Source organism: Gopherus evgoodei, chromosome 6 (assembly GCF_007399415.2).
Source record: "Gopherus evgoodei ecotype Sinaloan lineage chromosome 6, rGopEvg1_v1.p, whole genome shotgun sequence".
Lineage (NCBI taxonomy): Eukaryota > Metazoa > Chordata > Testudines > Testudinidae > Gopherus > Gopherus evgoodei.
Window position 1 is genome coordinate 125083250 of NC_044327.1, and position 15352 is coordinate 125098601.

The 15352-nt window shown below is 40.7% G+C and overlaps 1 protein-coding gene across 1 annotated transcript in view; it reads right to left on the bottom strand.

The window, feature by feature from the left end:
- Positions 1 to 4374: 4374 nt before the first annotated feature.
- The window catches only part of SETBP1 (SET binding protein 1), a 330296-nt gene continuing 319318 nt past the window's right edge, over positions 4375 to 15352 (bottom strand). The window contains exon 5 of the mRNA XM_030567249.1: positions 4375 to 9520. Coding sequence (XP_030423109.1) covers positions 8955 to 9520 — 566 coding nt within the window. The 3' untranslated portion in view covers positions 4375 to 8954. The remainder of the gene's footprint in view (positions 9521 to 15352) is intronic.

The window sequence follows — 15352 nt, forward strand, 5'->3', positions numbered from 1 at the left end:
AGAGAGATGGTTGTGGACTAATGATCATTAACTGCTTTACATTAAGGCTGGGGCTGTTTAATGAGAATAAATAATGGGTTATGTGTCAGCTTGGAAAGCAAGTGATAAAATCCTCCTAAGTGAGCAAGCTGCCTCCTCCTCTCCCTGATGCAACCCTCATTTTTTATGCTCTCTCCATGACCTGCATCCTCATACCCTTCAGTCTCTCTCCCTCTCTCCCTCCGCCAAATGTCCTTTAGTGTCTCTGAGCTCATTTCTACTCGTGCTTCCTCTTCAAATGTGCTTTTTTCACTGCCTTCTTGAAAACAGAGTGCTTTTTTTTGTGCCGTTCTGCCGGATCATCATCACTGGCTTCCTTCAGAGCTCACTTTTAATTCCTTTTCAAATTGCATTCCTGTCATGATCACAAAATACACCTCCCCCCCAAAATGTTCTCTCTGTCTCACCTGCCTTTACCTTTCCTGCCTTTACCTTGTCAGCAGTTTGGGGTTTGTTCATCATTTGTCTGCTTGAAATAGGTATAGTTTTGGTACACAAAGATCATAACAGGGAAAGGGAGAACTGTAAGAGACACCTGAGTACAGAAATAACAGTACAGAAGGCTCAATTAGAAAGACATTGGGTGAAATCTTGGCCCCAGTGAAGTCAGTGGCAAATCTCCCATTGTCTTCATTGGAGTAAGGATTTCAAACACTATATATAGCTAAGCTTTAAAAGCCAGATTGGAATCGTCCATCACATGGATGTGTGTGGGGGCACACCAGAAGTCTCCTTCATCACCTGCCACAAAATGCTTGGATAGGTCACCCAAAGGCCAGTAAAAACAGTGGATCAGGGATTTCTCAACCCTTATAGAGCAAATCACCTGTAAAGGGCCAGAAAGGCAGCAGGGCTATCCCACAGTGCAATGGTCCACAGACCAAGGCCAGCACAATAAAGGACAAATCTATGCTGGCCAAGTGGCTGCTACAGAATTCACCTACCTTCTGAGCACCAAACAACGAAGGGAGTTGTGTTTCCTGGGGCACAAATGGTATCAGAGTGTTGATGCGGTTCCACGCTTCCCACCACATATTGTGCCATTTGCACAATCGAGGCTTCAAAATTTGTAAGACTCACAATAGGTTCCAGAACAATGAACAAATGTCCTCAACACCTAATGTACCTTTCATTCCCTAAGAACCTGCCTCCATACTTGCTTGCTAGAACCCTGCCACTTCCCAGTTGCCCAATTCTGATTTCATTTTAGTAGCCCCATTGACTTGACTGGAGCAATGTGCTTTCAGAACATATTATTTGTTGACTTCTGTCTTCTAGCAAAACTCTATATTCTTTAAATAGTAGGCTGTCTCTTACTGGCCTCAAAGTGACAACAATACTTTGTACTTCTATAGCATAAGTCATCGGAGGGTCTCAAAACATTTTTCACAAAACATTGTTTGACAAATGGGGGAAATAAATCACAGAAAGATTAAGGGGCAGCTCTTCAATGGCTGCAAACTGGTATTGAAATCAATGGAGTTTGCAAAAGCTAAGGATTTGGTCCTAAATGACAGAGTAGCTCCGTAGTACAGGTGAGACCAAAGTCCTAGGGTGTAATCCGGTCTCCACAGACATCAATGTCAAAACTCCATGCAATCATCGTCTGTTGTGGGGAACATTGCCCAGTGGTCAGGATTAGGCCCTATGGGAGTGTGGTAGGGGAGTTCAAGCCCTTGCACTCCACTGGGCTCAGACCCAGGGTCTTGTGTGGCCTGTCAAAGGGTCTGACACAAAGGAGAACTTTAAAACTGCCTTCCTTGGGCCACTTCCTACAACTTCTCCAGTGTCCAAAGTTCACAGTCTGTAACTAGAAAATGTAGAGGGGATCAGTTCACTGCTTGACACCTCTTCACGGCCCGGTATGGCATGGTGGAACTCTCCTTCTTTCCTCTCATGCCAGGCCAGGACAGTTCCAAGTCTCTCTCCTTCTGGGATAGTCCATAAACAAAACAAGGGAAATTAACACAAACAAACTGAGTATTTGAGAAGGGGAAATGCCTCCCTCTCAGGGTGTTTCAGAAGCAGGTCCCACTTCCCTCTGGGAGAGACCTTCAGGCAGTTGTTGATAGGAGAGATCCTGCTCTCCCTCAGGAGCTGCAAGGTAAATGTCCTTTCTCTTCCCTGGTCTGCCCACAAATGAGCTGCTCTGCCCCTTTTAACTCCTCCTCCAGTCTGTGAATCTCTTACAGGTGTGTGTGTGGCGGGTGGCGGCAGGGGGGAAGGGCTGGCTGAGCCCAGAGCATCTCCTTAACCCTTTGTTGCCCCGTGTGGGGTTTGTATACCCTCTCACACTCCCACAGATTTCAGCAGGGCCAGCTTTCACTCTTAGTCTGCTAACTACTCTAGTCTAATGTAGGAATTTGTAGAGCACCCATCTCTGTAATAGCTATAGATGGACGGGAAATGATTCCACTCTCCAGCAAATATTTTAGAGAATTAAAAAATATTGACCATCCCAAATGGGGACAAAATCATTAATCTAAAAAACAAAATTGTGAATTAAAAAACAGGGGGGAAAAATCAGGTCAGGTCAAGCAAAATGTGTCATTTAGATTTCAACTTTTTCTTTCTTTCTTTCAGTACAATTAGCTTAATTTTTTTTTTAAATTTGAACTGGAAAATTGGAATTTTTCATATTGAAAATGTTTAAATTTTTTAGATACTTTAAAAAAATTCCTCACTTTCAAATTGGGAGATTTGTTAAAACCGACTTTGTTCCCTGTTTTGGAAATGGTTTCAGTTTTGAACTGGCATTTTTCAAGAAAAAATGATTAATCAAAAATTTCCCATCTAACCCTAGTGTTTCTAAGCATCACTAATATATTAACGCTTTAAGCCTAAAAGATCAACCTCTAACATCTGGTGTTGTTTTCTCATACCAGTTATTCTCACAGATCACATAAAAAAAAAAGACCTGAGGTCATTCGGTACATGACTACCAAATCTTACAGTCATGCAGATTCTCAGTTCTCCCCAAAGGTGTTGTGTAATGAGTTCTATTTTCACACCATGGTTTCTATACTTCCTTGTAAATAGTAGCTCCTGGCTTAAATTTTAGCTCCGTGTTGATGTAGTCCTCTAATTGTACATATAGGGCCAAACATATATGTTTTTAACATGTAGCTGTTCTCTAAAAATGCTAATCACTGCAATATCTTGGTACTCTGAAGGGTCTTGTCCTTGTTTCCACTAAGGTCAACGGACGTCTTGCCATTGATTCAGTGACAGAGGAATTGGCCTTACATTGTCTGCATGTTTGCTTGCACCCATCAAAAAAAGACGGGGTCATGAGCCTCTAGTCATGCTGCTTATAGAACGTCCATTGACTCTGGAGTGCAATTGGTGGGGTGGTGGAGGAATTGGAAGCATAAGTCTCTCCCCTTGGAAAACCCAGAGGCAGTTGCTTTGGAGGAGGGAATCTCTCTGGGGAACCCAAAGTGAAACTCTCAATACATTAGCCTGTCGGGGGCAATGGATTTGCTTTCCATGCAAAAGGTTGTGCAGCCACCCACAAAGCTGGTGGAGCCTCGATGGTCAGCAGAGATGATGTGGAAACTGTGGGAGGCCAGGGTCATTCATGCTGGCCAGCAGGCGACTTTCCACACCTTGCTGGCAGTACATCTTAATGGGACACATGCTACTAGGAGTTCAACCTGATCATTGGGAGCCCCGAGGACAGAAAGTGAGGGGCCAGAATGGGAGGAGATGCATCCTCCTGTCACCATCCCTGTGCTATCCACTCCTCTCCCCGATCTGAGTCGCTCTCTTCCTTCAGCAAAGGTCATGGACCACCCGGAGAAGACTCCATGGTTTCTAGAGCAAGGGATACCATGATGTGAAGGTAGATGATCCATGTTTCCATGTGGTAGGTGTGCAGAGATTCCTGCCCATGCATTTTTCTAGGGGGCACGATCTGGGTCAGGGGGTGTTCGTGCCCCAGGAGTCACAGACCTAGCTTTCCAGAAACAAATTCTGAAGGCGCTTTGGAAAATGAGGCCCATAACATGTGACATTTTTTTCTTTCTTTCTCTCTCTCTTTTTTTTTTTTTTTTACACTTTTAAGGACGTTCTGGAAAAAAAAAAGAGAACTGAAGCATGTTTTTCTCCATTACCATAAAGAGGGCTTGTGAGTGCATGGTATTGGTATCTAAAAGCTATTAAACTCCTCAGTGATGTGAAACAGATGGAAAATAAGACAAAAGAATTCACAACTCATGTTAGACTGAATTGAATTCCTTTAATTTCACACAATGAATAACATATGAATAGGATTAACTTTTTTTCTTTTCTTTTCTTTTCTTTTTTCTTTTTTTTTTTTTTCCTTTTTTTTTTTTTAGTTAAGTGCTCTACACTGTGCTAACCAGACTTGGTAGCCAAAAGACTGAGCTTTGTTTTAGAAAAAAATGTTTAAAAACCAACATCTAAGATCATGAAGGAGCATGACATTAAAGCATGCCAGATGTATCTAAGCCTCAAATAACACCAAGTCCATATCCATTTTTAAATGTACAAAAATGCTTCATGAATAAAAACTGTTACAAAAAGAACATTTCAAACAATGTACAAGGTTTTTCTCTTGCCTCTATATTCAATAAAATACAAATACATTTTTTTGCTCTAAAATATGTTTACATACAATCAAAGTAGAACATGCAAATTACACTTTAAAAAAGGCTTTTAAAAACCACTTATGAATACAAACTAAAAATTAGCCAGCACAACTTATAGAACAATCTTGTGCCCCATTCGTTTGAATTTTTTTTTAATTTTTTGAAATACAGTATATACATATTTAACACTTCATGTGCATTTATTATTTTAAGAAATAGCTTAAAGAAAAAGAAAAAAGTAAAAACAAACCAACATGGGATTGAGCTGCTTTCCCCATGCTGTCCAATTGGCAGCTTTTTAATGGTTTTACAATTCTGTTCTTTCCCCCCCTTTTTTTAGTGTTTTATGCAACCTAGAGAGGCATCTTTAGGTTTAGGTTTCTCTTGTTTAAATGTGCTTCTAATTGTCTCAGAACTGCTGCACCTCATATTTTGGATGATGCTAGAAGGAAGAAGTATCACAAAGGCATGATCGGGGTCACCCCAATTCAGAAAAGCATCCCTGGAAGGAGGATAGTGCTTAAACGCATGCTTAAGTGATTTCCTGAGTTGGGGGATGTGAAAAGAAGAGTTAGGGAGATCCTTGTGTATAGAATAATAATTATTATAGATTTGTATTACTGTAGCACCTGCGACCCCTCTGTCATGGACCAGGGCCCCATTGTGCCCAGCTTAGTACAGCCAATACAAACACAATGAATAGTCCAACGCACTGTTGTTGGAAAATGGAGAAATATGGCCCATGCTGCAGAATACTCTAGTATTTATTATTATTAGTGTTGCTGTTGTTTATTTCTACAGTGCCCGAAAGCATTCAAGCTGCTTCACGCAACATTTAGTATTGGAAGGGCTCAAGAAACTGCTTCCCCTCACTGCTCCCAACTGTCCCCTTTCCTTTATATAGTCATTCCTTGGAAATATGTTCTGAGAATTTAGGCAGTTCCTCAGTAAATCTAATAGTGGTAGCGAGAAAAAAATAAAAAAGCTCATTACTGGAATAAGGTTGGGTAATAAACTTCAGGAGTGGGATTTTAGCCTTAAGCCCTAAAACTAAATCCTTTATGACCTGCATGTAGTACATCACCTTATAATACTATTCCGTCAGCAACTTGCCTATCATCTTTATAGACTATGCAACATGCAGAACACAAAGTCTGAGTGCCACCTAGCAACATTTTCTGCCTGGTTTCATACAAATTAGCATGCTAATCATCCGCCACCCAATATTGGTGGCGCGATGCTGTTCTTTGGACAAACAGCCAATGTTGGATCAGAGCATCCTTGCTTCCTACCATGTTCCATTGCAATCTCTTGAGATGAAGAAACAAATCCTCACTCATGCTAGTTAAGCCCACTTGACCTAGATGATGTGTCACTGTAAACTCTTTGGAAGCTACTGTTTGGATACCTTCTGTTGATTCCTAGTTGTGCCCTTGTACTGATGAGGAACCCTGCAGGGAAGAGAAGCAGGGGAGGTAGTAGTGGTGGAGTGTACTTGATCTTAAGCATTCTGTCTGTGGGCAGCAGACTGTACATTTCCTTCAGTTGTTAGCAAGAGTGTGATGGGGCAGGATTCCAGCCACCCCCTCAACCCACTAGTTCTGCCCTCTTGGGGACATGAAGCACTGAGTTAGCTCCATAGTCTAGTGCTCAGGGAGAACTAACTCTGCCTTATGCCTGGATGCTGTGTGGGAGGTGTCTATGTGAATGGGGGGCAGCACCTCTGTAGGAACAGCCAAACTTCAGGACACAAATTCAGCCCTTGGAGATACACAGACAACTCCGATCTTCAGTGGGATCCACATGTGGCATCCAAGGATAAAATTTGGCCCTTTGAGACCTTTTCTCCACTTGCTAAGCATGCAACCCTCTGTTATGCTAATAGGGAAACAGAACACTTGAGTTTGAACCTAGGATCCGTCAATGCTGGGATTAGTTTCCATTTACAGTCTACTTGGAAAACAAGAATACACTTTTCTTGTGCATTTAAAGAGACACTGTCAACGTTTGAGGCCAAAAGGTGAGGAAAAAATATAATTCCTTTCAAAATCAAATACCAATACAGTTGCTTATGGGGGGGAATTTAAACATTTCTCTGCACTACCAAGACTTCAACCAGCAACACTGCTCTAGTTCATGAGGACCAGAAAGCAAAACTGATGGTAACAGAATGAGAAACTGACCAGGCTACTCCTAAACTGTGTGAATTGCAAAGGAAATAATAATAATAATAATATAAAAAAAACCCAAAAAACCCCACAAAAAGCAAATTGGTAGAATAAATGGTGCAAAAACAAATTAGGAACAGAATCCTAAGGTCCCTCTCACTGGTTTTAATGAGACTTTTAACTGAGTTAAGACCACAAAATTTGTCCCTAGATTTTTGAAAAAATGCATTCAGTTTGAATAACCTAAGGTGCTATAACAGAAGTAAGAAAAAAAATCAATCTTTAAAAAGAATGAGCTTTATGTTTACAGTGTCCCTTTAACACCATAGTCTTGATATGATTCTGTACATAAAGAACAGAAAAGAAACACTTTCTTCTTTCGGAGAATATTTTTATTTATTTATTTAGTGTCATGCAATTTGAAATTTCCTTGGCGATAAGCCACATCAAAGGTTTCTCAAACTAGGGAATCGTTTAATAAGTCCACTTTCCACTCCCTCGCTGGAATTTCCCTCACTTCCTCTTTTAACATTAATCTTGCCAGGCCAGGTGTTCAGAATCTTGGAGGAATTTAAAATAAAATAAAGTTGAAGGTTCCTGTTTTAAAATTTCAACAACTGACTTTTAGAAAGTTTTATGACTGCAGTGGAATAGCTTTTCATCTTCAGTCTTAGTTTGCTTGATGTTTTTAACTGGGCTGTGGATATTGATATCAGATATTTTATCCAAACTAAAATCAATGGCTAAAGTACAAATCGAAGGAGAACTTTACAATTTAAACTGACCATTTAAAGAGACGATTTGTCACACACAGTTTGCATCCATGCAGACTGATAGCTTTGTAATTACATTATGTACAAAAAAACTTTTTAGTTTATTAAGGCAACCACAACTTGGAGAACTTGTCCAAAGTGGCATTAATAGAACTGCAGTGGTGCTACCCTTTGAACATTACTTTTATTTTTCAGATAAGAACACTTATTCCTTTTTTGTCTTACGAAGTAATTGCCAAGAAATAACCTACTTCTTTATATGGTTTTATTTTTGTAATTTTTAAACAACCTACTTTAGCTATTTTCTTTTTAAACAACATACCAAGGCATTGCTACACAGTTTTGATCCAATCCCGCAAACATTCTGCACCTGGGATTCCCACTGATTTTAATGAGAGTTCCTGGTGATGAGAATGAGCAGGATCGGGTCCTCCCCCGCCCCTCATTTTTGGTGATTTTATCCATATTGTACAATATTTTCTATTCCCCGGAAGTTTCTTGCTGTTCTTTACTGCTATATACTGAGCATGAAAACAACTTGGTGACTGGTGACCCCTTTGTTAACATGCCACTGGGAATTACAAAGTTTCTTACCAGAAAGGTGCTACCATTACTGAATATCTATGTACACCTTATTTTAAAACATGACGCTATTCCATCATTCCTCAGGATAGCACTTGGAATGAGCGTGTGTGCGCATGTAAGGCTGTATTTGTGTATTGCCTATATTGCAGCTAGTCCTTGTAAGTAGGCAAATAACTGAGAAAAAAAACTATAGCTAGAGTAAGATTCAGGCCTTTTGGGATTATGATGTCCCCAAAGCCCAGCAGGTTTATAAAACTGAAAAATTTAAGTGAATTCAAACAGATCATAACAGAGATCACAGTTGAGGAATTTACATTATTTTTTTTACAGTGAGTTCTACTATGGTATAGCTATTCGTAGTTGTGCCTGACCCACCAAATAAAATCAAAGTCGGGTATGCAGCTCTAATGACGATGTTCAGTTGCATACTGAGAAGATAGCCTTCCGCTTGCAAGATATGAGAACAGCAATGCTGAGATGCTGATTTGTTTTGGACACTCTGCAAAGTGGATGATCTCATTAACTTTGAAATTCCCCCACCCACACCCTGCTCCTTTCCCCCTTTCCCTACATGCTAGTGCCAAAGATGACGACGATGATGATGATTATTATTATTGGTCCATCCTAATTGAATGGTTATGGCTGCCATTCTACTGAGGAGAGTGACTCTGACGCAGCTTCAGGAATCAAGCAGAGCCTACACCCTTACACACTTCAGTGTGTCGGTCAGGAAGTGCTCAGCACTCGATACTGGCATTCCATTGGAAGTGTCTGTACTAGGGAAGAATTTCACTTTCACTTCCTCTTGCTTTTCGGTGCCTTTTTACTTTCACTTCCTCCTCCTCCTCCTGATGCTGCTGCAGATGTGGTTTGTTTTTCCTCTTTCCAACTCGTGGTGTCCGGGAAAGGGGTGGGGGTGGAGGAGGAGGCGGCAGGGGAGGAGGGGGAAGCGGTGGTGTCTCTCGAGCCATGTTTATTACAGCCTCAATGGTGGCCATGACTGTATCTTGACTGGCTGCTTGCTCCAGTATTAAAGGGTTCAATGTGGGTCTCTGACCTCGTTTGCTGGGAAGGTCAATGCATTTTTCCAGAACTGGCATTTGGTCTCTGGAGTCTTCGTCAAATGAGAAAGGTTGCTTCCGGGGACGTCCTCTCCTCTTCTTTACGAAGTTATTGCCTGTCTTTGATTGTCTCTGCAGCCGCTTGGCTTTCAGGATTTTGTTCACGTGATCCAGGTTCTTTTTGGTGGACAGGATCTTGGTGTAGTTGCACATCTTGCGCACCTCACACTGGATTGCTTCGATTTCCCGACGCTTGAATCTCTTTTTCAGTGGTGAGCTGGCTGCGAGGAGAGAGGGAGAGAAACATCCATTGTTAACACAAAAACTAATGAAAACTGTCTCGCTCCTCCAACCATTAGAAAGACGAAAAGCTGGTGGTTTTGAACATGTTTAATAGGGCAGAATGAAATGATTAATAGTAAAGGATGATGATAAATCATGACAGAAAGATGGAAACCAGCACAGAAAAAGCAATTAAAAAAAAAAGAAGACGACAAGATTATTTCTTATAGTGGCTGAATCAGCCATGGAAGAACAATTGTTATAATCTTTATTGCCCGTTTAGATAAAAGACATTAGGACCCCGACTACACAACAGTCCTCAAAGATCTATCCATCTTCGTGTCCTCTCTGGAGCAACCTGTAGTTGCCAACCTGCTTTTCATTCCTTTTGCCTAATGACCTGTGAAACTCCAAAGCAATAAAGACTTCACTACAACATGTTTTACAATGGGCTTGATTTAACCCCACTGCTGTATGGGACTGCCATGAAGGGGCCTGCTCTCTGTCCCTGCTCTGATGCCTTCCCGTGGTGTTGGAGGGCATGGTAGTGAAGAGATGCCACACTGATTTAATGTACTAGTTGTCAACCTTGGTAGGACTGGTCACCAATCTGGCATACATCACAAAATCTGCACATATGATGGCTTCACCCTGCCCTTTAATGGTCACTGCAATATCCATTGCAGTTAAGAAGTGACAGGAATCAGTTGTAATGACTATAAAGGAGACCCATTACTGAAACCAGTGGACATAGACTCTGTGGTTCTCTTTAGCTTCCAGACTTACTAGCACACTTGTGCTCCTTAATATCACCACCCTAAGCACTGACCTGAACTAATCAGTCATAAAATTGACAGCTGTCTACACTACAGTCACACTGAAAAAAAGTCAGAGTCAACAACAGTTGCCACATTGCAGTATCAGAGATACTACAGTAAATGCCTACACTTAGAGAGAATATGACTAATCTCTCAGATACCAGAGCAGTAAGGGTGAGTAAATACTGTCTCTTTAATGCGAATCACTGTAGATTCTTTGTAAGTTACATTCTGTAATATTGGGTGGATGGGAGAAACTCAAAAACCATTCATAAGTAAGTGCAATCAGAGAAGGATCCAAAACACCTCATTAAAACACCTTTTCTCAAAATGCTTCAGCACTAGTTTTCTGGGCAGAACAAGGAAGTGAATGTGCATATGCAACATTTATTCATTGCAAAAGCCCCCCCTAAAACTTACCAGAATTTCTAATATTAGTACTTAGGTGCAAGATTGTCATTCAGTTCCCCTACTATACTTGTTTTTTTAGGACAAATTGAGAACCTGTATTGAAAGTGACAAAGAATCCTGTGGCACCTTATAGACTAACAGACGTATTGGAGTATGAGCTTTTGTGGGTGAATACCCACTTCGTCAGATGCATACGATGGAAATTTCCAGAGGCAGGACACCACATGTGTCTGACAAAGTAGGAACGTCTCTCCTGTGCCAAATACCTTGGACAAGTCACTTTGGGCCAAATTTGTAAAGGTTTTAGACAATTGAAGCTGCAGATAGGTGCCTCTAGGATTTTCACAAGCACCTAGGTATCTAACTCCTGTTAAAATCAATGAATGCCTAGGTGCTTTCTGAAAATCCCACTAGGCCCATATCTAGTAAAATGGGGGTAAAAGAACTTCCCCACCTAACTGGGGTGTTGTGAAGATATACACATTTAAAAGATTGTGAGGTGCCCAAAGGTTACAGTTAATGGGGGCCATGTAAGTACCTATGATGGAAGATATTGTTATAATATTGAATTTCCATTGGATTGCACAGAATTTTGCCCTTACAAAATTAAGCATTCAAAAAAAACTGGCACTAATAATGCTAATTTCAAAATCAGGAAAATGTTGCTTGTATACTTTAAAATATAGCAATAATAGTGACAACAATCTTAGGGCTAAATTCTGTGTTCACTTGAATGGGATTCCTGGCATCAGTAGGATTGCATGGGTCGCATATAACACCAGAATTTATGTAGCGGTACTTTCTGTTTTTTAAAGGTCTGTGCAAACATGAGCCAATTAGTCCAAATGACATCTTGGTGAACTAGGTAAGAATTATTAACTCAGTCTTGCATATGGGGAAGTTGAGACCCCCAGAGTCTGGTTCTGGTCTCTCTTACACTGGTTTTATGGTGACTTATCTCTACTGACTGCAAAGTTGCTAGGGCCTGATCCAAGGTTTATTGAAGTTAATGGAAAATTTCCCATTGACTTCCATGGGTTTTGGATCAAGCCCTTACTCTGAATTCAGACCACTGTAGCTTAGATCAGGATCTAAAACTGTAGTTAAATCACTTGCTCAAGATCACACAGCGAGTCATTGTCTGAGCTGGGAACAGAACTCAGCAGTCCTTTGCTTAGGACACTAGACCTTCTTAAATTGTTGAATTGTTCTTCACTAGATGGGGGCTTCAGTTCACAGTTCATAACTTGCTCACAGGTTATGAGTAAGCGACTATCCCTTTGTGAATGAAACAGAATGTATTGATTAAACTACTGAAATAATGTGGATTTTCTTTTACTCCTAACCTATATCTTCTGCACTAACAGAAAAGAAATGAGAGAATTCAGGATTTTGTAGTAAAGAATAAACTATATCCCACTAAATTAACCTCGGTCCATGTCTACTTGCAAACTTAATTTACACCTGACTGTCAAGCAGTCGCTTGGGTTTCAAATCCTGGAAGTTTCAAAAGCAGCCAAGATTTATAGAAAGGTTCACTTGGGGGTTATCACTTCGTTCGTGGATAACAGCCCAATCCTTCTAGTGGTAGTTTAAAATAAAGTTCTATTTTAACATTTTCTGTAGATAACCAAGAACAGTCAAGTGGCAGAAAACACTACTTGCTTGCTCTGGGATACACCAATTTCAGAGCAGAAAACTCATTCATTGTCTTTCCCCTTTGGAGAACATAAATTATTGGCTCATATAGCACCAGGTTGCTTGGATTCCACAAAGAGCTTGCATAAACAAACCCAAGTTACAATGCAAGAAGTAGGAGTGAGTCATAAACAAAACACAGACATATGCTCTCATATAAATAAAGACCTGGACGGCCAACTTCCCAAAGTCTGGTTTTCATTAATTACAAAACAAAATATATTTTCCATATGTAGCCCACTTTTCTCCCCGCCCCCCCCCCCAAAAAAAAAGATCACTGACAGTTTGTGACTCACAGAGGACAAAGAAAAGAGGAATGCAGTCATTTTGGTAACAAATACAGAAAGGCTGGAAATGAAATATCCAAACTGCTAGGGAAGATCCAATTAGTTGCATTAAATTCCCTGCAAGTATTTTGGTTGCCCCTAAAAAGTGTAGATCAGGTTGAGTGCTGATAAGAGACTGATTTTTATTTCCTGGCCTGATTACATGATCTAAGACATGGTCACATCCCTGTCACATGGCAAGAGTCAATGTCAATTGACTCTAGAGGCTATTGTTATATCTTCTAGTATTGCCAAGCCCAAGCCTGTAAAACTCATGAGATTGGGTTTAAAATCTTTAAAAAAATAAATAAATTTGAGGTTCTTTTTATTTGCTTTTTTTTAAAAAAGAGTTGTTTTCTGGATTCACTCAGATCACATTTTCAAGCATTTCTCTGCAACCATGAGGATAGAAACTGGAACTTAAAAAAGAAAAGAAAAAGCTGAGATTCTCATGTAAGCAAGTAATCACAAAAGGTGTGGATTTAAAAAATATACCAGATATTGCAAAACTTGAGACAAAATTGCAAAGAGTTGGCCACACTCTCTTCCCTTCCTTTTCATAGACATTAAGGTCAGAAAGGAACATCGTGATCATCCAAGCCTGACCTGCACACTGCACGCCACAGAACCTCACCCACTCCTGAAATAGACCCCCAACCTCTGTCTGAGTTACTGAAGTCCTCAAATCATGGTTTAACGTCATGTTACAGAAAATTCACCATTTACCCTAGTTTAAACCTTCAAGTGACCCATGCCCCATGCTGCATAGGAAAGTGAAAAAATCAAGTGGTCTCAGCCAATCTGACCTGGGGAGAAATTCCTTCCTGATTCCAAATATGGCAATCTGTTAGACATTGAGCATGTGGGCAAAACCCACCAGACAGATACCTGGGAAAGAATTCTCTGTGCTAACTCAGAGCCCTCCCCATCTCGTATCCCATCTCCAGCAGCTGGGGATTTCTGCTACTGGCAGTCACCGATGGGCCACAGGACATCGTAGGCAGTCCCATCGTGCCGTCCCCTAAATAATCTTCACAAGCTCAGTCTTGAAGCCAGTTAGTTAGGTTTTTTTGCCCTCACTGCTCCCCTTGGAAGGCTGTTCCAGAAGGTTACTCCTCTGATGGTTAGAAACCTTTGTCTAATTTTGACAGTAAACTTGTTGATGGACAGTTTATAGCCTTTTGTTCTTCTGTCCAGGTTGGTGTGTAACTTAAATAACTCCTCGCTCTCTCTAGTATTCATCCCTCTGATGTATCTATAGAGAGCAGTCAGACCTCCCCATAGACTTCTTTTGGTTAGGCTAAAGAAACCAATCTCTTTGAGCCTCCTCTCATAAGGTAGGTTTTCCATTCCTTGGATCATCCCAGTAGCCCTTGTCTGCACCACTTCCAGTTTGAATCCCCATCCCCCAATAACTGAAAATAAAACAGCAACCAAAGCTTCTCTGAGGATTATAATACTTATCTGCCAATAACCGCTGTTGAGGCACCACAGTGACTTTCTGATCATCCCACACTTATTTTTCTCAAAACAGTTGTTTTTGAAGTGGGCCGTTCTGCACTGAGGTGGATTTTTTTCCCCTTAATGAATGGATGGACACGTGATATGGTTATCAACTCTTATCACCAGCATGCTAGATATCCTCGAGAAGCAGAGATCTGGTGTCTTCCTTGGTTTTGTTTAGATACCTTCTCTTCTTCCTCATGTATAACTAACTCCTGGGTGGTTTGACCTTGGAATTGACTGTTAAGTTGGCGAGTTGCCAGCTACTTTCTGTTGGATTCTACTGTTTCTCCCACTTCCAAGTGTTAGGATGCCTGTTAGAGTACTGGACTCTTTTACTGTTTCAGGGCTATCCTCAGAAGCCAGTCAGATGTTGACATGAATGGTTTTGCCTCCTACTCTTGTAGGTTCTGAGCTGGTATTCCTAATAATACACTTTGTGCAGGAGGTCAGACTAGATGAGCATGATGGTGTCTTCTAACCGTAAAGTTTAGTAGTCTATGAGGTGTGTTGTGATATTTTATCAATTATAAGTATGCATCTCTTGAATATACCAAGGCCAATGAAGTAAATAGGGTGGGTCTTTAACAAAAAACTTTTAAAAGCTTTAAAAAATTTCAGCGCATAGGATGGTTGACTTGTTTGAAATCTGCACTGGTTCATCTAGCTGTAGTCTCTATTCACTATGGGCCAGACTGTTGGGGAGCATCAGGGCCATTTGATTGCACATAAGATTTAATGAGGTGTGCTTGTGCTGATATATCAAAGAGAATTGTCAAAGGGAGCCACTTATGGACTGAGGAGCACAGTGTGTTATTAAGTCATCTGGAAGCTCTTAGTGAGCAAACTGTGATGTACTATGTACTCTTATATTCCTACTTGACATGCTGTACCATGGTTACGCGTAATAAGATTTAATCTTTATATTTATTATTATAATTTGTTATTTGTATTACTATAGTGTCTAGGTCCACTCAAGGTCCAGAACCTCAAAGTGTGAAGTGCTGTACAAACAGAGAATAAAACAACAGTCCCTGCCCTAGAGAGCTGACAAACTATGCAAGAGCTTATCTTT